Raw genomic sequence first — 27,548 nt, 5'->3', positions numbered from 1 at the left:
GAGAAAAAATTCAATTTCATGTCACTTAATTGATACAAGCAAATTCAAAACCAACACAGAAATTTAACGGGGGAGAAAATCATATCATTGAAGAATGCCGCACAGGCCACGCAGATAGCATGATGCTGCCTGCTCTTAGGAAACCAAGGTAAGTTTAAACAAACTTCTCTCCTTTGCTTTACTGAGATCTGAAGAATAAACTGTTATTAGAATAATTGGCAGTGGTTTCAGAGTGTAAAAAGTTTATACATGGCTCATGTTTACCTTCGTGATTGAATTCGGTATTGCAGTTTGAACAGGCTTCTGCCTCATTTCTGCCTTCATCTAATACGGCTAAACACAAATCATCTCGAATCTGTAAATAAAAACAAACATAACCTTTTTCTCTCCCAGTAAAGCTTCTGTTAAAAAAGGCAGAACACTTATGAACTTCTTGAATAGAGGCAAAGTTCCTCCATAACTAGTCAACAGGCACAATAACATTGGACTGAACTGATATCTATTGATTCCATTCTCCCTTCTCTGCTAGAGATCAGCTTCCCTTTTGTAAGCAAATTAATTACATAGCAACCTTTATCAGATCCAACTAAAATCATACTCAAAATGGTAATAAGCGGATGAATAAATTGTTGCTCTTTTGAAAAAAAATGCTTGGAATATCTACATTATAAGCACTGTTTTCTGAACTTTCAGTTAGCAGGTAATTTTAAGCCTCAATAATCTACCTCTCAAGTAAGAGCTACTCTAATAATGGGATGTTTGGATACATTATTGGCGCATTTAGACAGATTTGTATAAAAATTCGGATGAGAACAAACATATATTTCCCTGCTGGATCATTTCAACCATAATCATCATGCAGACAGTTTAATGACCTAGAAAAGATGATCATTAATACCTCTACAACTCCTGGGTGTGAGAAATGGGCAGTATTTATTTTATGTTTAATCAATTACTTCAAGTAAATTTCAGGCACCTACAGCCCTTGAATTTAAATCAGATTACTCTATGACTCAGTGCATTAGCAATGCCTCCCTCATGCTGTGTCAATTGATTGAGACAATTGAACAAGTAGTCAATGGAACTCAGGTTTCCATGCTGTGACTTGGAAGAGAGCGAGGGAAGACAACATAGAGCACATCATGCTAAGCTTGAATAATATTCATGATAGGATGGGCAAATCTTCTGGAATTTTGCTGCACAATTTTTGGGGATCAGGAAGTATTGTTGAACATTCCTTTGGGAGATGAAATGGTTGTAGTAGAATAACTTGTAAGTAGTATATGGATGGTTTGATTGACCAATTGACTTTGTCTAATTCCTTATATCAATTAGACTGAATTACTTCAGCACTGTCCTGATTCAGTGAGCAGCGTTGGTCTAAGCTATTTAATTTTTTCACAAAAATAGTATTAATGACTTGAAAGGTTTCTCCCACATTCAGTTGTAAAGAGTATTTGAAGTGGAACAAGATGAAATATATACCTTGTTTTTCTTTTTACGTCGTTTTGCTTCCTCTGCTGCAATGCCTGCTGCCTCATTTAGGTACTTTTTGCCCACTTTACTTTCAAACCACTTTAGGTCAACAAAAACTTCACTGAAATGTTCACGATCAAACTGTAATCAAATAGTTATATCATCTATCAGGCAAACACTTCAACAAAGCAACAAAAAAAACACACTCAAATACGACTTGATGAAAAGTTTCACAAACTACTACACACAAATAATCTAGTTAAGCTTCAAGCAACTCTCCAAATTGACAAGCTTCTCCTAAGATTAACTCAGCTGTCTCTTGAGAATGCAGAAAGATCTGGGCCAATTTGCACAAGGTACCAGAAAGCATACCAGTGCTTTGATGTGGCTTGGCAAGCCTTATTTAGCAAGTAATCATATTCACTGCATCTGAACTGGTTTGTATTTGAAAAGGCATCCTTCACTGAAAAGGTGGGAGAATAAGATTCAATTTGAAATAATTTATGAATTATAAACAAAAATACCCAAATAAATAATCTCTGAATAAGAAGGAACAAAACCTGAACCAGATAATGTAACTCACAAACAGCTTAAAGTTGGAGCTTCTAAATCTACCCAGGGTTTAGTTTTAACCCAAAGTCATTTGCACTAAGCTATTTCCGCTCTTATTTGTTGTTGTAGTGGAAAGACAGATGTCATACTTTGGAATTTTTCATCTTATGGTACAGCATCAATCACAGCTATAGCAAGGTCCATGGGTGCATTATTTCCAAAGATCTCAATATGAGCCCCTTAAGAAAGACAGCCAAATTATGTTTGGACAATGAGCTTCAATTTGTCTGACATGTAGCAGTGCAATTTTTCAACAATGGAGACACAGAGGCTCTTTTAGCGAGTCTCAACTGCAGCTAGTGCCATATCACAGAGGAGGTGGTATAAGGTTCACCCATAATACCCAATCTTGCCTACATTTTCAGGAACAGGGGACTGAAATTAAACCAAACAGATCAGTGGTTCTCAAACAGGAGTTCAAAAGGTTCCTAGAGGCCCATAGTGACTTTCCAAATTGTCTGCAAAATAATGCTACTGCTCAGGCCACCGTGGCCAAGAATAAACGAATGAACCGTAGACAGAGCCGGCTTGGTGAGAGTCAGGAACAGAGTGCATCCCCCATATATACAGCTCAGAGCAGCCTAGCTATCTCACCTAGGAAGAGGGTGCACATGAAGGAGCACTGAGGACAGCATGAAGATTGTCAGGTATACTGACATTTACCAAGGCTGGCAGTGGGCACCAGGTGAGCTCAGCTTTGATCAAGAGAAGAGAGTTTCTAAAAATATCTACATACTTAAACTCAAAGGATGCCAAAAATTCAAATTTGCCAAGGACGTCATTTTTCCTCAAGGTCAGACGTGTCAATGAGCATAAAGGTCAAAACATTGTCCTCACAGTGAGGATAGATGGACTCTGACACATGTATGTAAATACCCATTTTCTCAAAAACATTATTCAAAGAATTCTTGACATATAGCACTTTCATATTGAGTGTTACTCAATTATAGTATTATAATTTAGATGGAGTGGGGTTTGTGGTTACTAATCTATTTGAAAAGGGATCCATCAACCAAAAAAGATTGAGAACCACTAAAGTAGAAGTCAGAACCTTCCCATGCAGAGATGAAAAATAGATGGGTGGAATATTATTCTCCGTTAAGTCGTTGTTCATTTCTAAAGGCTGATGCAAGACTGAAAAAGGCTTTGGGAACAGGTCATTTCTCACTCCACCTGTTTGGATGGGGAAAGCGAGCCAAGAATTTTTTTACAAATTTTATAAAGACATAAGGATGGATATACAAAGGAAAACAAATCACCAACATCCATAATCAATGTAAAGGATTTTATGCCTAAGAATCTGCTCGTTAAGCTTAATAGCCATCACATAACCTGCAAACGCCAATATGTTGTTAGCTCAAATAATACTTTCCAGAAAGTCAAGTTTGGAAGCACAGAAACCGTAATTATAATGCTCAGTGTGTTTTCTTTAAATTCAGGACAAGTAGACTCAACCATAAACCATTTACCATTACAAATTACTGAAATCTTGGCAACAAGGTTGATTTGGTGGAAACAATCCATGCTTACCTCTGACAGTTTTACAAGATACTTCTCAAAGTGTTCCAAATTTAGTGTTCCGCCTTCATTAATATACCCTAATCAAACAAAAATTTCACAAAACACTTATTTGCCTATGAAACAATGAGTTTGAAATCACGCTGGAATAAATCAGAGTTTATTTACTAGAGAGGGCTTTGTTTCATGCACTTACCTCCAAGGGTTGGCAGGACCTCAGTGTATGTCTTGTATAGCAAAGGCAGTGCATCATGATTGATGTGTAAATGAGGTAGATGAGGAATAAAATCATTACCAACAAGAAACCCCATCAATATCCAGTCATCAATTATTCGTTCAAGGTCATACTCAAAGCAAATCTTGTCCTGTTAATTGAAATAAAGAACAAGCAGTTTACTTAAATATGATCAAAGTTCTAAAGCAATTGCGGCAGTGCAGTACAGTAATGGGTTTAATCCACTGGCACATTACTACAAGTAGGGCAACTGTTAATCTTTAGCTCAGACAACTCTAAAGGCCGATTATTTAGAAGATAAGGTATTGTAATAGATCCTCTTTCAGGAGCACCATCTCAATAGGTCTGTTGCCTACTATTAACCTGTGCAGTATAATCACCATCACTGTTGATTCCTCAACAGAACTATAAAGCTCAGAACCAGCAAGCAGCAAGGTGCTAAGTGAAAAACAAGTGTTTCCCAGTGAAGAAGCAGACAAATAAAGTTGGATGGAGTTATCTGTGGCTAATCTCATATCTCCAAATAGTTGGTTTCCAACATGAGTTGGGGTTGGGGAGAATTGAAATAGGCAGTTTGCCCTTACAGCTATGAAATAGTGCATGAAACAAGTGATGAAAAATACTGTTGCTCAAATAGAGTGCAGAAAAGATTTACAAGAATGAGGGGCTTCGGTTAAATGGATAGATTGGATAAGCTTAGAGAAGGTTAAAAGGAGGTTTGAAGTTCAAAATCATGATGGGTTCTGGACGTATGGTAAGAAACTGTTCCCAATGGTGGAACAGTTGAGAACAAGAGGACACTAATTTAAGGTGAATGACAAAAGAGCCAAAGGTGACATGAGGAAAAACTTAACTCAGCAAGTAGCTAGGATCTGGAATGCACTGCCTGAGAGTTTGGTGGATGCAGATCCATTTATGGCAAAGGAGAATTAGTTTGCTGTGGTTTGCAATGAAAAATTAATTCAAAGTTATTTTCTTTGAAACATGCACAAAACACAAATGAACTTTATACTCCGTGAATAGCCACCTTCAATCATTCAGGCCTATTTGAAAACTAAACCATTTCTTCACTTATGGGTTATCACTCATTAAGTAATGGCTAATGAACCCCCACCCACCCCCCCACCTCAAGCCGTCCCTAACTAGTAGAATTGCAACAATGTACACAAGTTCCACATGCCACCTTACCATCCACAAAATGGACCCAAAGCACTTAACAGGTTCTAGGTCAACCTAAGCTAGGTTTGTGCAACTTGCAATAGACAACTGCAAGTAGAACTAACAGAAGCTTTGGAAGAAGTTGTAAATGTATGTACAGAAAAGTAATCCAAGTTTCTTTTAAAAAAAACTTTTAATATCATACATATTTTCAATCACATTTTAAATTAGAGAAGGTGGATAGAAGGTGTGCCAGTTCTTAATGTATCCTATCATGAGAGGTACTTCTTGCATGCTCCTGTCTCTTAGTTCAGTTTTGTTCCAATACTTTACTATTAAGGTGCTGTTCAGAGTAAACCTGTATAGATATTTTGTAGAAGCCCCTATCTGAAGGCATCAGACAGGAGCTGCGGGCGCCAGAGGCTGTGGGCAGCAAACAATATTCCTGATATCACCAGTAAGGGGTACTTCACATACTGCCTCCACCTAACCCATCTCTGGCCAGTTTGGCAGCTTAAAGGCGAAAGTAGAGATGAAAGAGTAACTAATTGCTGCATTATCTCCTTTTATACCATTTACGATGTGGCTCAGCACTATCTTTTCCTTTAAAAACAAATTCTAATCCAAATACTGACCCGTACAGATGAAAACTCATAGTCAATATACTCTCTCATTAGGGACAGGTGCAGTAAGTGAAACGTAGTTTCTTCGACTGCAGTAATCCTGAAACAAACAAATGTGATTAGCAAATATTTGTGCATTGAAATCAACATAATAAAAAATAATTTTGCTCCTGAATTATCAAGAATATAAAGTACACAAAGTTTTTTTCTGTTTTAGCCATGCTAATAGGAAGGTGTCCAGCAGAATCCAAAGATTTTCTTCTCAGGAAGGAAAGAGTTGGATAGCCCAGGGCACTAATGCACACCACTTTGTGGTTCGAGTAGTACTAAAACAACCTCTGGGAAGAAATCAGAGCTGACAAAGAAAACACCAAAGAAGAAAAATGGGAGAAATTATGCATTTTAAGAGAGTAATAATTATTTAAAGCCTGAAGAGCTCTATTAAGCAGTACAAAGATCCTACCTTTTCTGTGATTTCCTGCCTCCAAATCGAACTTCTTCCCTCAAAAGGGAAAAATTTGGTTCATGGCTTGTTAATCCAAGCATAATCTTCAGTAAACACAAATATCAGTAAGTTAGTTGTACAAAAGTGTGTGAAATTACTTTTTTCTTTAAAGCTTCTTGTAACCATGATGAAAGCCCTTATCCTAATCACAGTGAAAGGAATGCAAAAGCACAAAAATATAATAACCATGAGATCTTGCAAAGGACCACCTCACAAGAGTCAGATACAATGATATTGCAGATCTTATTAAAGCTATTCAACAGTCTTGAAATGTAATATTAATAGTACATTATTAAGTTTTTGATCTCCAAGTTGCAAAGAATTGACAGTGGAACACCAACTTTACCACCCACTGGCGCAGCCATGTTATTGTGGATAGATACCAGCTGGCAGACCAGATGCTTCCAACCCTAAGGTAATTCATCACTTTGACTGATTTCTTCAGCTATCCACTATATGGTGAGTGATAGCAATCCCCAACTTGGGAGAAATTAATGCAACAAAAAAATTCCTCTCAGTAAAGTTAACAGTCCAGCTGTATTTTCTGCAGCAAAATACCAATAACTGTAATTCTCAATTTATCTTGTAACTCATAATTCAGAAAGAGTTATTCATAATGTACTAATTCAGGAAAAGTGAAAAATTGCTCAATAGCTTCCAGTAAGTTCCATTTTTTTAAAGAAAATAGAGCGAGGCATATTAAAAAATTATCCTATTTGTGTTAATCAAATCTGGCTTATGGAATGTCTTTCATAAAGCTCCATAGGCTCAATTTATTTCAAGTTCGATGGCATTGCAAATGGGGAGTTAAGATCAAGTGTAAACTTCAGGTAAAATGAGTTAAAGAGTAAAGGGTGGGGGGAAAGAGAAAGAGACATCAAACATTTTTTTTTCTAAAATACACACATATCACTAGATAAAATGATTTTTTTTCCTCTCAGGAGCATTGTATAATACATACTAAATCAGCATCCAGTCCATACAGACAGTGTCTTGTATTGGGATCATGATCAGGTTTTCTTGTTTCAGCTCTAATAAATTCCATGATTTTGTGTTCTCCCTCCCCTGGGGTCTAGCAATAAAAATAGGATGTTAAAATACAGAAACATGTATTTATACACACAGTCACATACTGTAATCCTATTTGTTATCCTCACTTGGTGTGGAAAAAATCCTGACCAAAATCCAACAGCTTAATTACCAAAGGCCAAAAGACTAAGTATCACAGAATGTTGACATGCTGATCTTCCATCTCTAGATCCAAACCAACTGAAAGGCTAAGTATTGAGCATAAAAAATATGAAACACTAAACACATTAGCACCTACATACATATTAATGAAGAGATTAACACTTTACACCAACATTTTATACCAAGTATAACAAAAGTATATTTCTGAACACAAATTATTTGCACAAAACACATTAATAGATATCTTCAATCCACATGAATGGTATTGCATATGGGCAGGGCTGGTACAAGAGTATTAGGTGCCCTAGGTAAGCTTTCAGCCTTGCATATCCCACATCCCACAATTAACTTCTGAAAATAAATAAAATTTCTGCATTTATAATTACAGATTTTACAAGAAAGAGATGATACTGATTGTACATTCTCATTGTTCTACATTTTTCATAGTATATGTACAGTATAATGAACAATATGGCTCACATGATGTAATACAGTAGTGTTCCTGCAACAGTTACTAGATGATTTTGTGCGCAATTTACACAATCAGTCATTACAATACAGTGGGCAAGATTAAAATGCATTATTTGATATTACTTACTAGTTTGCAGTTTTGGAATAATCATGTAGATGTACAAATTTGTAAAACTGTTGCATAAACAGAATGAGGAATACAATATAATGAAATTTTGGGAAAGACCGCAATGTAAATACAGGTACAGTATCCTTTATCCATAAATCCGAAAAACGAACACACCCAAAAACCGCACTTTTTTGAACCTCATCGACCTTTAGCACAGGAAGTCTCTAACTCAAACCAACACGAACCTTGCTGACTGCACCCGACCTTTAGCGCAGGGAGTCTGGTTGTTTGTTTGCACTGTTTAACTTGCGATTTTTGTCTGTGCTGGTTACCTTACAAATCCCCTCTCACAAGCAGAATCGCAGATGGCACCACAGATGTGAACTTATTACACATATGCTTACATGCTACATCTTACTTTTCTAGCCATTTTATTTACTTTAGGCTCTAGCTAGTCTAGGCTTCGGCGATTGTAATCTAAGTAGGCCCAGGCCCATATGCAGTATCCGAAAACCGAAATTATCTGAATTCTAAAACACAATCGGCCTGGGGGTTTCAGATAAAGGATACTCGACCTGATGTGTATCAGTAGATCTTTCATTCCCACGGCCGAAGCCCATTTTTTTTTTATTTATGTAGTTTCATGAATAGTTAATTTTTTCTTATCCCCCTCAAATTTCGCCGCTCTAGGCAACCACCTAATTTGCCTAGCTGTTGCACCAGTCCTGTACACGGGTTAAAATCCGCTTACCAAATTTGTAAACAGGTTTCCAACTGCTAACAAATGTAGAATAAATGGAAGCCCTCCAAACATTGTTGCAATAGTGTTTGCCCATCTTTTCCAGTATAATTTTCAATATTATATTTTCTGATTACTTCTGTTATTTAAGCAAAGCTGCCCTCTGGCAGGCTACCTTCAGAAATTAACATTTGATAGTCTACTCTCATGCCAATTTAGAAGGTGCTTTTTTTTTCTCCATTCAGTAAGAATTTCAATTTGAGGGAAGAGACAGTTTTGGGCTAGTTAGTATTTAATTACCTCATGACCTGACAAGTACACAGTCACACCTTCCCAGGATTTGTCAGTTGAAATCTTCAGGTTTATAAAATATTTTAGCTGCTCATGTAACCTGGCCATAAAAGCAGTACCTAAAACAGAACATACAAAATTATGAAAAACCCTATTTTTTTTCTCCAAACAGGCACAGAACAAAAAAACAAATATCAAAAATGCCCCTGCCCTGTAACGAGGATGGAGTTTTCAAAAACATTCCACAGTTAAAGTTCAGTAACTCTTAATCAGACAACCAGTATGGAAAATTAATGGAGCATTTTATCCTTTTTTTTTGAAAAGCTGGAGGCAAGAAGAGAATGAACAAATTGAGTCTTGGTGCTCATAAGAGCATGACATAAAAAATATTTTATGATGTAACTGAAGCAGCTGAAAAGTCCTTATCTCAACTTGCTGCACTCTCAACAGAAAAGGTAACTATGATTGTGACAAGAATCTAGAATGAGAAAATACAGAAACAAATACATACAATTTGCACATCTGCCTACCCATGTTTTTAAACTTAATCTGGTAGGCTCTAAGTGGCTCGTTACATCTGAAATATGCACCTTCCAGACCTTTCATTTGCAGGCTGTCATTCCGGCATCCTGAAGTTGTGTTACATATTAGCTGCAGATTAACAGTTAATCATTGATGACTGCCAATGAAGAACCCAAAAGTAGAATTGTACTTTCATACTGTGAAAGTTGAACTATATTGACTAATTAGGGTTATTGTGTTTATCATAAATTGAGACATGAACATTTGACGCAAGTAACAATATTACAGCAAAAACTCACATTAGGCCCCAACCCCCATGTATATTTCATACTCAACTGAGGGCTTGGGGCTCATACAAGACTTTAAAGTTCATTCTTTGAAAAACTAAAAATGGATTGCTAAATGGATTCATAAACTAACTTACAAATGCACTATAATTACAATATAAGGAAGGTTTTAAGAATCCTTAAGTGACATCAAACAAACAGACTTAAAAATCCAAGCAATGGGAAAATAATATAAAGTCAGTTTCTGACTGAGCGACAAGCACCATCACTGAAAATGAATTGCAGTGCTTCCTTCATGTCTTTTCAATTTAATGCAAGATTTCTTTCCCAAAATAAACTCTTTTTTAATGCAGATACTTCCATGTAGATGAAGCTTTATGTTATTCATGCTATCACTAAGACCACCTATTTCCGCCTTCCTAACATTGCTCAACTTAGCACCTGCCTCAGCTCATTTGCTCCTGAAACCCTCATCCATGCCTTTGTTACCTCTAGATTCAACTATTTAATACACATCTGGCTGGTCTTCCACAGTCTACCCTCTGTAAATTAGAAGTCATCCAAAACTCTGCAAGTCCCATTCCCCTATCAGCACTGTGCTCACTGACCTACATCGACTCCCGATCAAGCAGCATTTCAATTTTAAAATTCTCATCCTGTTTTTCAAATCCCTCCATGGCCTTGCTCCTCCTCTCTAATCTCGTCCAATCCCACAACCCTCAGTTATCTGCGCTCCCCTAATTCTGGCCTCTTGTGCAATCCCAATTCTAACTGCTCCACTATTGGTGGCTATAGCTCCAACTGGTTATGCCCCAATTGCTGGAATTCCCTCCCTACACCTCTATCTCTCTCCCTCGCTTTCCTTCTTTAAGACACTCCTTTAAAACATAGAGATAAAAACAAAAAAACTGCAGATGCTGGAAATCCAAAACAAAAACAGAATTACCTGGAAAAACTCAGCAGGTCTGGCAGCATCGGCGGAGAAGAAAAGAGTTGACGTTTCGAGTCCTCATGACCCTTCGACAGAACTTGAGTTCGAGTCCAGGAAAGAGCTGAAATATAAGCTGGTTTAAGGTGTCCCCCTTGTCCTCACTTATCACCCCACCAGCCTCCGCATTCAAAGGATCATCCTCCGCCATTTCCGCCAACTCCAGCATGATGCCACTACCAAACACATCTTCCCTTCACCCCCCTTATCGGCATTCCGTAGGGATCGCTCCCTCCGGGACACCCTGGTCCACTCCTCCATCACCCCCTACTCCTCAACCCCCTCCTATGGCACAACCCCTTGCCCACGCAAAAGATGCAACACCTGCCCCTTCACTTCCTCTCTCCTCACTGTCCAAGGACCCAAACACTCCTTTCAAGTGAAGCAGCATTTCACTTGCATTTCCCCCAACTTAGTCTACTGCATTCGTTGCTCCCAATGTGGTCTCCTCTACATTGGAGAGACCAAACGTAAACTGGGCGACCGCTTTGCAGAACACCTGCGGTCTGTCCGCAAGAATGACCCAAACCTCCCTGTCGCTTGCCATTTTAACACTCCACCCTGCTCTCTTGCCCACATGTCTGTCCTTGGCTTGCTGCATTGTTCCAGTGAAGCCCAACGCAAACTGGAGGAACAACACCTCATCTTCCGACTAGGGACTTTACAGCCTTCCGGACTGAATATTGAATTCAACAACTTTAGGTCGTGAGTCCCCTCCCCCATCCCCACCCCCTTTCTGTTTCCCCCTTCTTTTTTTTCCCAATAAATTATAAAGATTTTCCTTTTCCCACCTATTTCCATTATATAAAAAAAAAACCCACTAGAGCTATACCTTGAGTGCCCTACCATCCATTCTTAATTAGCACATTCGTTTAGATAATATCACCAACTTTAACTTTAACACCTATGTGTTCTATTGTACTATTGTTGTTGACATCTTTTGATGATCTGCTTCTATCACTGCTTGTTTGTCGCTACAACCACACCAACCCCCTCCACCTCTCTGTCTCTCTATCTCTCCGCCCCCCACACACACACCTTAAACCAGCTTATATTTCAGCTCTTTCCTGGACTCGAACTCAAGTTCTGTCGAAGGGTCATGAGGACTCGAAACGTCAACTCTTTTCTTCTCCGCCGATGCTGCCAGACCTGCTGAGTTTTTCCAGGTAATTCTGTTTTTCCTTTAAAACATACCTCTGACCAAGCCTTCAGCCATCCAACCTAATGACTCTTTATGTAGCTGTGTCATACTTAGTTTTATAATGCTCCAATGAAACACACTGGGACTTTTCATTACATTAGAAGCGCTAAGAAAATAAGTTGCTGTTGTAGAAAACAAGCCTAGGATCAAAATCAAATATTTTAGATTTCCAGCATCTGCAGTAACAGAAAATGCTGAAAATACTCAGCAAGTCTGGCCAGAGTTAACAGAGTTAACGTTTCAGGTAGAGGATCTTTAGAAACATTAACTCCCATTTCTCATTCCACAGATCCTGCCAGAAGTACCAAGTATTCCCAGCATTTTTTGTTTTTATTTCAAGCCTAGAACTAATTTATTTCATCGTTCCAAAATCTGCGATACTTAGCATTTTGAATAGACTATCTTTTGATAAACCTACAAGCCATTTCAGCTCCCATTGAAGGTTACAATGTTGCACGAGTTGGAAGCTCTTAATATAATCAGGTTTCCCCACTCCCTTAACTAGGTGAAGCATTTAGAAGACACTGGAGCTTTTGTGCTAATACTAATGTTGTATATTAATGACTTGAAAATCAAGAAACCAAATTCTACTTTTAAAAGCAGTGCATCACTCATACAGAAATGTGGTTTCTTGAGCACCCACAACACACCAATGTCTTTCCAAAAAAGTTATTATTATGTGAGCTGTTACATTCTGTTGTTGGACTATTATACCAAGTAAAGCATCAATTCAAACTCAAAATACTCATCGATTCATATTAGGACAGGAAAATCAGACCAATAGTTATCTTCCTATGCTTGGAAGTATAAAAGACAATGGTAGGCTCCCTATCCTGATATTGCCTCAGGTGAGATTAAAAACTCAGTGCAGTTGGGGAAATCAATCCAGCGAAGTGTTTTAGCTCGACAAAAGATGTGAGGTTGCCAATTTTCTGGAATTAGGTTAATAGATATTCAAATTGTTTAAAATGTGACTTACAGGAAATACATTTATGCCACTATCTTATCCTGTGCAACATGCTATAATTCGTAATAGACATATGTGGTTTGAAGAAAAAGTGGTTATAACTGAGTATTACCTGGGGTAATACAGTTGGAGTCAAATCTGGCTTCTGTCGGAAGAGTTTCTCCTTTCTCTAATGCTTTTTTAATTTTCTCTTCTGCTTCCTTTGCTGATCTACATTTAAGAAAATTAAGATGCAATGAATCATATGGAACAAAAAATAGATACATTCATAAATATGGGAGGAAAAATACCAAGCATAGTGATTATCAATAACTGGCATGTTTCCCCTCTTCCATTAATTAACATGGACGGAGAAAGAGCCATAAGGGAGGCTCCTGTGTCTAGCATGCACCCATCACACAAAAAGCATCAAAAATAATTCTTCATTCTTGTTGCTTTTTCTGATCTTAATAACCTGCCTCATTCAATGGTAGCAGTCAGCTTTACTCCCTGCTCCCTAACCCATAGGCACCTGAGACACTATCACTTCTTGCAGCTCTTGCCATGCAAATACCTATGCCTTTCCCCTTTTGCTGCTCCCACCATGCCTTCCATCCTGTTCACTCCTGCCGCACTGCACCACTTAAATACCTCCATGCCTTCTGTTCGTTTACAAGTCCACTCCTGAAAATAAGTCATTTCACCACATTACATTTTTCCCAAAACCAATAATCTTTCTCCACAACGTTTCTATAGCCTGCTACCTCTACAGCCCAAGACAACCCTTGTCTACGCCTTCAAACACACCACTCCCATAATTACAAAAGTAAAACCACTCTGCCGTTACCATCAAGACCCAGGGGATACCTTGCCAATACTCCAACACCATAACAGCTTTCAACTCCTTCAACATTTTTCCACAACCCTAGATCATTCCCCCCCTCATTTTTAATGCCTTCTGCCTGGAAACATATCTCTATCATCTTTGTCTGGAACCTTAAATTTTACAACAAATGCAATGCACAAAATTTGTTGCATCTTTCTATTTATATATTATACTAAAAATCTTACATCTTGTTATGATCCTTGACCAGACCCCCAAGTTATTTGTAAGATCTGGTTAGGGACCAATAACGGCTTGTTTAAAGTAGACTAAGTTTGAGAATCAAGACACTTAAGCCACAAGATTCCACGGGTTTTGAACAAACAAAATAAACTTTATTATACAAGGGCCGAAAGATAAAACAATTTAGAATATCTATATTATACTCTAACATTCAGTGTTAATATGAGGTACATATGAATTAACAGCAAAGCTGGTCGAACACACCACACAGCACAATAAATGTCAAATGCGACCAAAAGAGATTCCAGATTTCTCAATAATCCACCCAGAAATCAGTAACATTGCAATCAACTAATCTCACTGAAACTCTGTTGCGCTCACAAGGGATTCCAATTTTAACTTCTTTCAAAGATCTTGCCTTGGAGTTCTTTCCAATAGTTCACTCCAACTCAGAGGGCTTCAATAACGGCCCACCTCCCTTCCCTGGAATCCAAGGGAATGGAATCTCGAGTCTAGACTCAATCACCAACTCATAAAACACAATTTCAGCTCTTTGGCTGCGCCAAGCAGAACACTATTGCTCTAATTTCTATGTGTACTTATAATGGAACTTTGTCCTGTAGTTACACCTTTGCCCCAACATCTCGCAACATGGAGTCACCAAACTTCGGCTGCCTCACTGGATCTTCAGGGCAACTCTTGAGCCCTCTTCAATTACCATACTTGAATGGTATCAACTACAGCCCACCTCTCAGAATTTCAATCTCATCTGCCGAGATTCCATTCCCCTGGATTCCCAAGCACAAAATTACAGGCAAAACTTCAGATCTTCAGCCATGCCAAGCAAAATGCTACTGCTCCAAAGGGGTACCTTTGCCTCAACAGCCCACAGCACAGAGTCACCAACCCATGGCTGCCATCTTCACTTAAAAGTCTGCTCCCCACAGCCCTTTTTCTAACAGGAACCTCATTCCCTGCTGCTCTTGTTCCTCAACTTAACTGGGACCTATCTCTGTTCTTTACCTGGGATTTTCTTTTGGGAGATCCCCCCACCGTTGCACTTGGTCACCCGACCCGAGTTTTCACGCCTTTTCTTTCTTCTCTCTCTTTATGCTCAAGTGCACTGGGCCTGTCCTGGGCCCGAAGAACTCACCAGTTGCTGAACTGCGCATGTGCAGCCCACTCCATATGCACAGGAAGGTTGAAGTCCATCAGGAGTTAAAGTTCCCAACCTCCAAGCTCAACAAGTATAGTTTCCATAACAATCTGCATACACTTCATGTCTAGAAAATCATACTTCTGTTGTCAATACACACTCTGCTTAACTATAAGTTTCCATGAGTCCTTATAATGGAACTTTGTCCTGTAGTTACACCTTCCCACCCATGGCAGCACTATTACCTGTTTTGCATCTGCCAGCTCTTCAGCTTGTACTGCAAAGAATTCCAATGCTCCATATAGACTGACAGATAATTATAGCACAGCATGAGGCCCTTTGGCTCATCAATTCTGCACTAGTTCTTTTTCAAAGAACAATCTAATTGTTCCACTCTACAGTTCTTTGCTTGTATCCTGGCTTTTTATTAAAAAAAATTTACTCATCCCAAAATGTTAGAAGTTTTGATTTTTAACTATAATTTCATATACAAATGAAAATGTTATACAAAGCAAGGTCAGAATGTATGACTTGAAAATGGAGACCGCATTGCATCTTAGCAATGGGCCAAGTTATCCCTTGCCCTCCAACTACATGGCACCTGTAGAATACATTTGGTCTCGATTCCCTGCATACAATGCCAAAAATCAATCAACGATATAGTAAATTGGTGCAAGGTGAATGTTCCATTGAAAACTCCAATATGTAAGCCAGATCTACACAAAATCCCATAAATTTTCAATTCTTGGAATGACTATGCCATCTGTACTGCTACGATAGAATTTTCAATTTTAGAGGTAACAGACCTTTCTAGTTACTAAAGGCCCAATGTTTATTAAATGACAGTTGTGCAAGATTAAAAAACTGCATTGAATTTGCAAGCAGTGTGGTACATTTGGCCACCAGGTGGTACTGTACTATTTTCCTTCTGAGATCATTGAAAATACTCTCCGCAAATTTTACATTTATCATTTTCTTCTCCATAACTAAATCTTCTAAACAAGTTGCAAAAAAATGTTTTGGATTGGGGAGAGTGGATTTTAGTAAAATAAGGCAGGATCTGGCCAAGGTTGACTGGGAACAGTTACTTGTGGGAAAATCTACAGAGGAACAATGGGGGAGCGTTCAAAGAGGAAATGGGGAGAGTACAGGCTCAACATGTTCCCACTAGGGAGATAGGAAGGAGTAACAAGCCCAGAGAACCATGGATGAGCAGAGATATTCAGGTTACGATGAGAAGGAAAAGAGGCTTTTAGCAGGTACAAGGGAAGCAAATCAGCAAAGGCATTAGTGGAGTACAGACAGTACAGGGTGGAGCTTAAGCCATTAGGAGAGCAAAGAGAGGATATGAGAAAGCTCTGGCTGGTAAAAGTAGGGAAAATCCCAAGATAGTCTATAAGTATATCAATGGGAAGAAGATAACCAGGGAAAGAGTAGGGCCCATAAGGGACCATGGGGACAATCTATGGGTGGAGCCAGAGGACATCACTAGAATGTTGAATGAATACTCCACGTCCATCTTCACCCAAGAGAATGAGGATGAAGGTATCGAACTCGGGGAGAGAGACTGCAAGATTCTTAAGGAAATTGATATAGGGAGTAACAAGGTACTAGAGGTGTTGGCGGGCTTAAAAGTGGACAAATCTCCAGGTCCGGATGATTTGTGTCCCACACTGCTGAGGGAGACAAGGGAGGAGATCGCAGGGGCTCTGACCCAAATTTTAATTCCTCTCTGGCCACGGGAGAGATGCCAGAGGACTGGAGAACAGCTAATGTGGTTCCACTAATTAAGAAGGGTTGTAGAGATAAGCCAGGGAACTACAGACCAGTGAGTCTCACATCAGTGGTAGGGAAACTATTGGAGAAATTTCTGAAGGAGAGTATCTATCTCCACTTGAAGAGGCAAGGTTTGATCAGGGATAGTCAGCATGGCTTTGTCAGAGGGAGGTCATACCTAACAAATTTGATTGAATTTTTTGAGGAGGTGACCAGGTGTGTAGATGAGGGTAGTGCAGTTGATGTAGTTTATATGGATTTCAGCAAAGCCCTTGACAAGGTCCCACATGGGAGACTTAGAAAGAAGGCAAAGGCACATGGGATATAGGATAATTTGATAAGGTGGATTCAAAATTGGCTTAGTTGTAGGAGGCAGAGGGTGATGACAGAAGGATGCTTTAGTGACTGGAAGCCAGTGCCCAGTGGCATACCACAGGGATCTGTGCTCGGTCCCTTATTATTTGTCATTTATATAAACAACATTGATGACTATGTGGGGGGTAGGATTAGTAAGTTTGCGGATGACACAAAGATTGGGCAGGTGTTAACAGTGAGGTTGAGTGTTTTGGGCTATAGGAAGATATAGACGGGATGGTGAAAAGGGCAGGTAAGTGGCGCAGATGGAATTTAACCCTGAAAAGTGTGAGGCTATATACTTTGGAAGGAGTAATTTGACAAGGAAGTATTCAATGAGCAGCATGGCACTAGGAAGTTCTGAGGAACAAAAGGACCTTGGCGTGTGTGCCCATAGATCTCTGAAGGTGGAGGGGCATGTTAGTGGGGTGGTGAAAAAGGAATATGGGACACTTGCCTTTATCAATCAAGGCATAGATTACAAAAGTAGGGAGGTCATGTTGGAGTTGTATAGAACCTTGGTGAGGCCACAGCTGGAGTACTGTGTGCACTTCTGGTCGCCACACTATAGGAAGGATGTGATTGCACTGGAGCGGGTGCAGAGGAGATTCACCAGGATGTTGCCTGGGATGAAACATTTAAGTTATCAAGAGAGTTTGGATAGACTTGGGTTGTTTTCGTTGGAGCAGAGAAGACTGAGGGGCTACCTGATTGAGGTGTACAAGATTATGAAGGACATGGACAGGGTGGATAGGGAGCAGTTGAAGGGTCAGTCACAAGGGGACACAAGTTCAAGGCGAGGGGCCGGAGGTTTAGGGGGGATGTGAGGAAAAGCTTTTTTACCCAGAGGGTGGTGACAGTCTGGAATACACTGCCTGGGAGGGTGGTGGAGGCGGGTTGCCTTACATCCTTTAAAAAGTACCTGGATGAGCACTTGGCGCGTCATAACATTCAAGGCTATGGGCCAAGTGCTGGTAAATGGGATTAAGTAGGTACGTCAGGTGTTTCTCACGTGTTGGTGCAGACTCGATGGGCCGAAGGGCCTCTTCTGCACTGTGATTCTGTGTTTCCAACATCTAAAATAAGAGTTTAAACAAAACATTCAAAAAAATACATTTTTCATGATAATCACTTGTCTCCATGCCTCTGTTAAAAGTTCTCAGTTTAAGGCCTCAACTTCTCAAAAGCATAGGCTTGGGATTTGATGTCTTTGCCCAGAACTATGACCCTTGAGGCAAATGCCGATTGTGCACCTGGACTATCTGTAGGGCTACCAGTTGCCCCAAGGTTCATTTGTACCATTCAGTGGCTAAATTGGAGAAAATATTTCTTAACTATTATTAGTTTCTTCTCAGCTGTTTTTCCAAATTATTTGAAGAAAAATAAGACAGTAAATTGAAAACACTTCATTCCAATAAAACTTATTGACTTTCTTTTAGAAAAATAGCACACCATTTTTTTTTTTAAAAGTGTTTTACATTCAAAGCTCATTAAGTGTTTTAAAACTTTCTTAATCTTGAGTTCAGATTTAATCAAGCAACCACTAATTATCACCTGCACTTGTTTTTTTTTAATATAAAGGATCCCATTATCCAGTAGGTTTGTTGATAAAACAATGTAAACTTTTGTGACTGTATGATTGGCAATACACATCATTGACTTAGCTGCCTAACCATGTCAAAGACTGAAGAGAAACCGACAACGAGGAAAGAAAATGCAGCAAGGTCACAGTGGCTTTGATCGGACCTGCTCCATGGCTATAATGGGGGAGAAACCTAATTAGAGAGATTCCAACATGAAGCTGCAGGAAGGACAATTGGTCACAGATTTGGGAAGCAACAACATATTCAAGGAGCTTGAAAAGGAACGATAGTTTCCATAAACAGAGGGATGGAGGATAAGTTTTTTGAAGGGCGGAGATAATTGCAGTTTTGAAAAGGAGTACCTGAGGAAATTGAACCACAAAGTGTCAGTTAATGTGGGGTGAGGAAGAGAATTTAGGTGGTTAGTAGCTTAGTGGGATCAAGAGAACAGAAGCTGGCTTTCATGAACAAGATGAATTTGAAGGGGAAATGGAAGGGGAGGATAAAAGAGAAATTGGAAAAAAGACTGAGTAGGGCAGATGGGAACCTTGGTCTGCAACGGGCATGGTAAAGACAACCGAACAGATTGTCTCAATTTGAGTCACAAAAAAGTCTGAGTTCCTTATACTTCCTTATACTAAGTTGAGTCCAATTTGACTCTTCTTCCAAAGAAGAATCGTACTGGACTTGAAACATTAACTCTGCTTCTCTTTCCACAGATGCTGCCTGATCTGCTGAATTTTTCCAGGTTTAAGGAGATGGTTGGCAACGGAGCCATGGGGTTATCCCAGCTTTCCAAGATAACCATACAGAAACAAATCAATATTCAATTCCTTTGTGATTCAGAGTATCCTTTCAAATTCCTTTCAAATTCATTTTACATAGAAACAGGAGTAAGCAATTCAGTGCTCAAGTTTGTTCCACCATCACACTAGACAACCTGAACCTCAAATCCATTAGCCCATCTTTTCTCCATATCCCTTCATACTCTCAAGATAAAAACAAAAAAACTGCGGATGCTGGAAATCCAAAACAAAAACAGAATTACCTGGAAAAACTCAGCAGGTCTGGCAGCATCGGCGGGGAAGAAAAGAGTTGACGTTTCGAGTCCTCATGACCCTTCGACAGAACTTGAGTTCGAGTCCAAGAAAGAGTTGAAATATAAGCTGGTTTAAGGTGTGTGGGGGGGGTGGAGAGAGAGAGAGAGAGAAGTGGAGGGGGTTGGTGTGGTTGTAGGGACAAACAAGCAGTGATAGAAGCAGATCATCAAAAGATGTCAACAACAATAGAACAAAAGAACACATAGGTGTTAAAGTTGGTGATATTATCTTAACGAATGTGCTAATTAAGAATGGATGGTAGGGCACTCAAGGTATATCTAGTGGGGGTGGGGGGAGCATAAAAGATTTTAAAATATTTAAAAATAATGGAAATAGGTGGGAAAAGAAAAATCTATATAATTTATTGGAGAAAAAAAAGGAAGTGGGAAAAACAGAAAAGGGGTGGGGATGGGGGAGGGAGCTCAAGACCTAAAGTTGTTGAATTCAATATTCAGTCCGGAAGGCTGTAAAGTGCCTAGTCGGAAGATGAGGTGTTGTTCCTCCAGTTTGCGTTGGGCTTCACTGGAACAATGTAGCAAGCCAAGGACAGACATGTGGGCAAGAGAGCAGGGTGGAGTGTTAAAATGGCAAGCAACAGGGAGGTTTGGGTCATTCTTGCGGACAGACTGCAGGTGTTCTGCAAAGCGGTCGCCCAGTTTACGTTTGGTCTCTCCAATGTAGAGGAGACCACATTGGGAGCAACGAATGCAGTAGACTAAGTTGGGGGAAATGCAAGTGAAATGCTGCTTCACTTGAAAGGAGTGTTTGGGCCCTTGGATGGTGAGGAGAGAGGAAGTGAAGGGGCAGGTGTTGCATCTTTTGCGTGGGCATGGGGTGGTGCCATAGGAGGGGGTTGAGGAGTAGGGGGTGATGGAGGAGTGGACCAGGGTGTCCCGGAGGGAGCGATCCCTACGGAATGCCGATAGGGGGGTGAAGGGAAGATGTGTTTGGTGGTGGCATCATGCTGGAGTTGGCGGAAATGGCAGAGGATGATCCTTTGAATGCGGAGGCTGGTGGGGTGATAAGTGAGGACAAGGGGAACACTATCATGTTTCTGGGAGGGAGGAGAAGGCGTGAGGGCGGATGCGCGGGAGATGGGCCGGACACGGTTGAGGGCCCTGTCAACGACCGTGGTTGGAAAACCTCGGTTAAGGAAGAAGGAGGACATGTCAGAGGAATTGTTTTTGAAGGTAGCATCATCGGAACAGATGCGACGGAGGCGAAGGAACTGAGAGAATGGGATGGAGTCCTTACAGGAAGCGGGGTGTGAGGAGCTGTAGTCGAGGTAGCTGTGGGAGTTTGTAATGGATATTGGTGGACAGTCTATCACCAGAGATTGAGACAGAGAGGTCAAGGAAGGGAAGGGAAATGTCAGAGATGGACCACGTGAAAATGATGGAGGGGTGGAGATTGGAAGCAAAATTAATAAATTTTTCTAAGTCCCGACGAGAGCATGAAGCAGCACCGAAGTAATCATCAATGTACTGGAGAAAGAGTTGTGGAAGGGGGCCAGAGTAGGACTTAAACCAGCTTATATTTCAACTCTTTCTTGGACTCGAACTCAAGTTCTGTCGAAGGGTCATGAGGACTCGAAACGTCAACTCTTTTCTTCTCCGCCGATGCTACCAGACCTGCTGAGTTTTTCCAGGTAATTCTGTTTTTGCTTCCCTTCATACTCTTACCTAACAAAAATCTATTGATCTCAAAAGTTTTAAAAATGTCAATAGACCCAACATCCACAACCTAATAGGGGAGTGCTACAGATTTATCCTACCCTTTGCACAAAACAATACTTTCTGATTGCATATTAAAAGTCCTAGTTCTAGTTTCAAGTTTGTGTCCCATCGTTCTGGATTCATCCCATCAGAGGAAATAGTTTGTCTGTCCCTATTAAATACCTTAAATCAGATCAACCCCCAACATCTTGAACTCAGGGAATAAAAGCCAAGTTTATGCAACATGCTGTCATAATATAGCCCTTTAAGCCCTGAAAGCAGCAAGTTGTAGACAGTTAAGCATTCCCACAAATGACAGAGCAGATCACAGCTCTGGAGTCCTACCACATCTAATTATGAATAGTGGTGGACAACTAAACTAGCCAGAGGAGAAGGATCCAAAAACATTACCTTCCTCAATTTTGCAGAAGCCCAGCACATTGATGCAAAATACAAGGCTGAAGCATTTGCAAACATCTTCAGCCAGAAGTGCTAAGTAAATGATCCATCTCAGCTTCCACCCGAGGTCCCCATCATCATAGACATTAGTCTTCAGACAATTCAATTCACTCCACGTGATATAAAGAAGCGGCTGAAGCCACTAGATGCAACAAAGGCTAAGGACCCTGGCAGCATTCCAGCTGTTTGGGTTCCCCCAGGGCCACTCAGCTTCAATTCTCATTACAGCCTTGGTCTAAACATGGACAAAAGAGCTAAATTCCTGAGCTCAGAATGACTGTCTCAACATCAACGCTGCATCTGACAGATTGTGGCATCAACAAGCCCTTCCAAAATTGAAATCAATCGGATTCAGGGGGAAAACTCTCCACTAGTCAGAGTCTTACCTAGCACAAAGAAAGATGGTTCTGGTTGTAGGAGGTCAATCATCTCAACCCAAGCAAAGGCCAGTTGCCATTTATCACCTCCAAGCTTGAATCTTGTCCAGCTCTTGCTGCATCTGGGCACGGACCGCTTCAGTACCTGAGGAGTTGCAAATGGTACTGAACACTGTGCAATCATCACTTCCTCACTTCTGACCTTACGATGAAGGGAAGGTCATTAATGAAGTAGCTGAAAATGATTGTGCCTTGACATTACCATGAGGAACTCCTCCAGCGATGTCCTGGGACTGAATTGATTGACATCCAACAAATATCTTACATCTATATTAATCAAATAAAATCCTCAGGGTAGTGTCCTACACCGAACCATCAAGTAGCATTCCTGCCACACAAGTGCCAGGCAATGTCTATGTCCAACAAGAGAGAATCTAACCATCTCCCCTTGACATTCAATGGCAACACCATCAGTGAATCCCCCCCAACAAGCACTTCTGATGAAAGGTCATGACCTGAAACATTAACTCTGTTTCTCACTTCACAGATGCTGCGAGACCTGAATATTTCCAGCATTTTCTGTTCTTTTTTCAGATTTCCAGCATTGGCAATATTTTGCTTTTGGATATCTTTCCTGAAGTTTCTTCTTTCCTGAAGGCATTAATTAACTTCTAACTGGGTGCAGTTCTGCAGTGCTGTTCATTGTCTTGTGCAGAATACAAGTGGCCAATAATCACGTGGGACCCAACACACTGAATGTAGGCTGTGTGACCACAGGAAACATCTCAACAGAGCTCAATCGTTGTACTCCGTGTTCACAGGCATTCATTGATGCAAAATACAAGGCTGAAAATCGCTAAATATCTTTCCATTCCCTAGCCCAGGGTTAATTATAGCGCCAGGAATGCCAAACTGACAGACTGGACTTTGCTAGTTTTTGTGACTCAGTTACTTCTGAAATAAATTTGCAAAGCGACTCAAGTGCCATGACCATTTTTAACTGCCCATCAAACAATTTTCTTACCTAAAACGTCTGCCACGTTGTTGATTCATTTTTGCTCTTGGAGCCACACCATCAACTGCCATGAAGAAGACTTTCTTTGGCTTAATGATGCGAAATAGTACTTCCACATAGTGGAAAATATCAGCAATTATTTTTTCCTCAGAGATTCGAAAGTGCACATCTTCATCGTTTGGGTGAGAACATTGATGGATAATTCCATTCATATCCAGATAGAGATTGTCAAATTCCGGAATCTGTAAAATTGAATCCAGAAAACCATTTAATGAACGAATCATGCAGGATTAACAACTATAATTAACAAAAGTTTCCTATTTCAAACTAACAGTGCACTATTCCACAGGGTTTTAATAAAAGTATACAGTGATTAAAAAATTATTATTTTTTTATTCATTCATGGGATGTGGGTGTTGCTGGCTAGGCCAGGATTTATTGCCCATCGCTAATTGTCCTCGAGAAGGTGGTGGTGAGCTGTCTTCTTGAACCACTGCAGTCCATGTGCTGTAGGTACACCCGCTTGGGTGGGTGGGTGGAGGGAGTGGTTGGATTTCCAGGATTTTAACCCAGTGAAGGAACGGCAATATATTTCCAAGTTAGGATGGTGAGTGGCTTGGAGGGGAACTTCCAGGTGGTGGTGTTCCCATGTGTCTGCTGCCCTTGTCCTTCTAGATGATAGCGGTCGTGGGTTTGGAAGATGCTATCTAAGGGGACCTGGTGAGATCCTGCAGTGCATCCACTGTGTGTTGATGGTGGAAGGAGTGATGTTTGTGGATGGGGTGCCAATCAAGTGGGCTGCTTTGTCCTGGATGGTTTCAAGCTTCAAGTTTCAAGAGTGTTGTTGGAGCTGCACTCAGCCAGGCAAGTGGAGAGTATTCCATCACACTCTTGATTTGCGCCTTGTAGATGGTGGACAGGCTTTGGGGAAGCAAGAGGTGAGTTACTTGCCACAGGATTCTTAGCCTCCGACCTGCTCTTGTAGCCACAGTATTTGTATAGCTAGTCCAGTTCAGTTTCTGGTCAATGGTAACCTCTAGGGTGTTGATAATGGGGGATTCAGCGATGGTAAAGCCAAAGAATGTGAAGGGGCAATGATTAGATTCCCTCTTGTTGGAGATGGTCATTGCCTGGCACATATGTTACTTGCCACTTGTCAGCCCAAGTCTGGATATTGTTACAATCTTACTGCATTTGCACATAGATTGCTTCAGTGTCTGAGTCATCATGCATGGCGCTGAACATTGTGCATTCATCAGCGAACATCCTCACTTCCTGATCTCATGATGGAAAGAAAGTCATTGATGAAGCAGCTGAAGATGGTTGGGCTTAGGACACTAAGGATTGGGGCGGGGGGGGATGCTTCTCTTTTTTCTACCTTGTTCTTATTTCAGTACAGTGGAAGGGACTGGTTGGTGAGTAACTAGTAAGCCAATTAGGAATTAAGAAACATAAAACTCAGTTGTAGGTGGTACTAGCATGCAATAAGTAAATGGTAGTATACATAGGAATTATTCTAAGTTAATTAAGAAAGTAATTAAATAATAACATAAGTAACAATAGCAGGCCAGGTGTTGCTTTGTAGCTGTGGAATGTGGGAGCTCCTGGATGCTAACAGGATACAGGACAAACACATCTGCACAAAGTGTAAGCAGCTTTAGGAACTCCAGATCAGGGTTATTAATCTGGAAATAAAACTGCAGACACTGCGCAACATCAGGGAGGGAGAGAGTTAACCAGACACACACTGTACTGGAAGATGGTCACACCTCAGAATAAGGTTATCTGTTCTGATCAGTGGTGAGGGACAAGAGGGTGTGACCATGAGTAAGGCAGGTAAAGGGACTGAGCAAACAGGAATGGAGGAGTCTCAGCCTTGTAGTTGTCGAACAGGTTTGAAATGCTTGCAACCTGTTTGAATGAAAGCAAAGTCTGCAGGTTGGATGAGCAGACTGGCAATGACACAGGGTACAGAAAGCCATCAAGCAGCAGAAGCAAAAGGGAATGTAGTGGTAGTAGGGGACAGTATAATGAGGGGATTAACAATATTCTCTCCAGCAACGAGCAAGAGTACAGAAGGCTGTGTTGCTTGTCTGATGCCAGGCTTTAGGGCATCTGCTGAGGGCTGGAGAGGAACTTGCAGTGGGAGGGTGAGGATCCAGTTGACGTGATCCAAGGACATAGGTGGGGACAAGGAAAGAGGTTCTGGAGAGTCAGTATGAGGAGCTAAGCACCAAATTAAGGAGCAGAACCTCAATGATGTCAATCTCTGGATTATTACGTGAGCCACATGCAAATTGGCATGGGCTAGATTAGAGAAATGAATGCGTGGATCAAAGACTGGTGTAATAGAAGTTGGTTCCAGCTCATGGGGCACTGGCACCAGCACTGAGTAAATGGGGACTGTACCCACTGGGACAGTCTACACCCTAACTGCGCTGGGATCAGTGTTCCAGTGAGCTGCATAACGAAGGAAGCAGAGAAGGCTTCAAACTAAACAATGGGTGAAAGGGATCAAATTTGGGAAGATGTGGTAAACTATGTGGAATTTCACATTTGGCATGTGCGCAAAGTCAGTGGGCCCAGAAGCTGATGTATAATCCGCTCCGAGGCAAGATCGTGTTTTCAATGCAATTTCACACTGAGTGCCCAAGTAAGGCCCGCTCGGTGTGAAACACGTCTTCCGGTGGGCCTGGCAGTGCGGGTGGGGTGGGAACTAGTCAGGGGCCGGGTCCAATGGTATCCCGCACGACTCTGGTAACTTCAATTCAACTTCCAGTGGAAAAACAGGTCCTACAACATGGAAACAAGTTTGGTGTTAATACTTCAGCTTTTTGGCTATGAACTGATCCTGACTAAAACCTTCACTGACTCAATATATTTATCTATAGTAGTTCTGAAATGTGCCTTGAAAATATACAGGTAATGCCCAGCATCTGCCACTGATCCGGCTAAACTTTGTGGCATCAGGGAGGAAGCTGTTGGAGGGTGGGGAAAGGAAAGGGAAGGAAACCAGAGCTGGCGAGTGAGGGGAAGGAGCTGGCGAGTGAGGGGAAAGAGCTGGCGAGTGAGGGGAAAGAGCTGGCGAGTGAGGGGAAAGAGCTGGCGAGTGAGGGGAAAGAGCTGGCGAGTGAGGGGAAAGAGCTGGCGAGTGAGGGGAAAGAGCTGGCGAGTGAGGGGAAAGAGCTGGCGAGTGAGGGGAAAGAGCTGGCGAGTGAGGGGAAAGAGCTGGCGAGTGAGGGGAAAGAGCTGGCGAGTGAGGGGAAAGAGCTGGCGAGTGAGGGGAAAGAGCTGGCGAGTGAGGGGAAAGAGCTGGCGAGTGAGGGGAAAGAGCTGGCGAGTGAGGGGAAAGAGCTGGCGAGTGAGGGGAAAGAGCTGGCGAGTGAGGGGAAAGAGCTGGCGAGTGAGGGGAAAGAGCTGGCGAGTGAGGGGAAAGAGCTGGCGAGTGAGGGGAAAGAGCTGGCGAGTGAGGGGAAAGAGCTGGCGAGTGAGGGGAAAGAGCTGGCGAGTGAGGGGAAAGAGCTGGCGAGTGAGGGGAAAGAGCTGGCGAGTGAGGGGAAAGAGCTGGCGAGTGAGGGGAAAGAGCTGGCGAGTGAGGGGAAAGAGCTGGCGAGTGAGGGGAAAGAGCTGGCGAGTGAGGGGAAAGAGCTGGCGAGTGAGGGGAAAGAGCTGGCGAGTGAGGGGAAAGAGCTGGCGAGTGAGGGGAAAGAGCTGGCGAGTGAGGGGAAAGAGCTGGCGAGTGAGGGGAAAGAGCTGGCGAGTGAGGGGAAAGAGCTGGCGAGTGAGGGGAAAGAGCTGGCGAGTGAGGGGAAAGAGCTGGCGAGTGAGGGGAAAGAGCTGGCGAGTGAGGGGAAAGAGCTGGCGAGTGAGGGGAAAGAGCTGGCGAGTGAGGGGAAAGAGCTGGCGAGTGAGGGGAAAGAGCTGGCGAGTGAGGGGAAAGAGCTGGCGAGTGAGGGGAAAGAGCTGGCGAGTGAGGGGAAAGAGCTGGCGAGTGAGGGGAAAGAGCTGGCGAGTGAGGGGAAAGAGCTGGCGAGTGAGGGGAAAGAGCTGGCGAGTGAGGGGAAAGAGCTGGCGA

The 27,548-nt window shown here is 41.5% G+C and overlaps 1 protein-coding gene across 6 annotated transcripts in view; it reads right to left on the bottom strand.

The window, feature by feature from the left end:
- xrn1 (5'-3' exoribonuclease 1) overlaps positions 1 to 27,548 on the bottom strand; it is a 104,310-nt gene that overhangs the window by 61,114 nt on the left and 15,648 nt on the right. For all 6 annotated transcript variants that reach the window (XM_041211636.1, XM_041211646.1, XM_041211608.1 and 3 more), the window contains exons 2-11: positions 23,483 to 23,715; positions 13,006 to 13,103; positions 8,938 to 9,047; positions 7,089 to 7,199; positions 6,086 to 6,171; positions 5,635 to 5,722; positions 3,803 to 3,971; positions 3,619 to 3,686; positions 1,486 to 1,617; positions 265 to 355 (exon numbers count right to left, since the gene is read on the bottom strand). In XM_041211636.1, coding sequence (XP_041067570.1) covers positions 265 to 355; positions 1,486 to 1,617; positions 3,619 to 3,686; positions 3,803 to 3,971; positions 5,635 to 5,722; positions 6,086 to 6,171; positions 7,089 to 7,199; positions 8,938 to 9,047; positions 13,006 to 13,103; positions 23,483 to 23,715 — 1,186 coding nt within the window. The remainder of the gene's footprint in view (positions 1 to 264; positions 356 to 1,485; positions 1,618 to 3,618; positions 3,687 to 3,802; positions 3,972 to 5,634; positions 5,723 to 6,085; positions 6,172 to 7,088; positions 7,200 to 8,937; positions 9,048 to 13,005; positions 13,104 to 23,482; positions 23,716 to 27,548) is intronic.

The sequence above is a fragment of the Carcharodon carcharias genome, chromosome 2 (genome assembly GCF_017639515.1).
Source record: "Carcharodon carcharias isolate sCarCar2 chromosome 2, sCarCar2.pri, whole genome shotgun sequence".
Taxonomy (NCBI): Eukaryota; Metazoa; Chordata; class Chondrichthyes; order Lamniformes; family Lamnidae; genus Carcharodon; species Carcharodon carcharias.
Note: the sequence above shows the minus strand (reverse complement) of the source record. Positions and strands in the feature narration are given on the sequence as shown.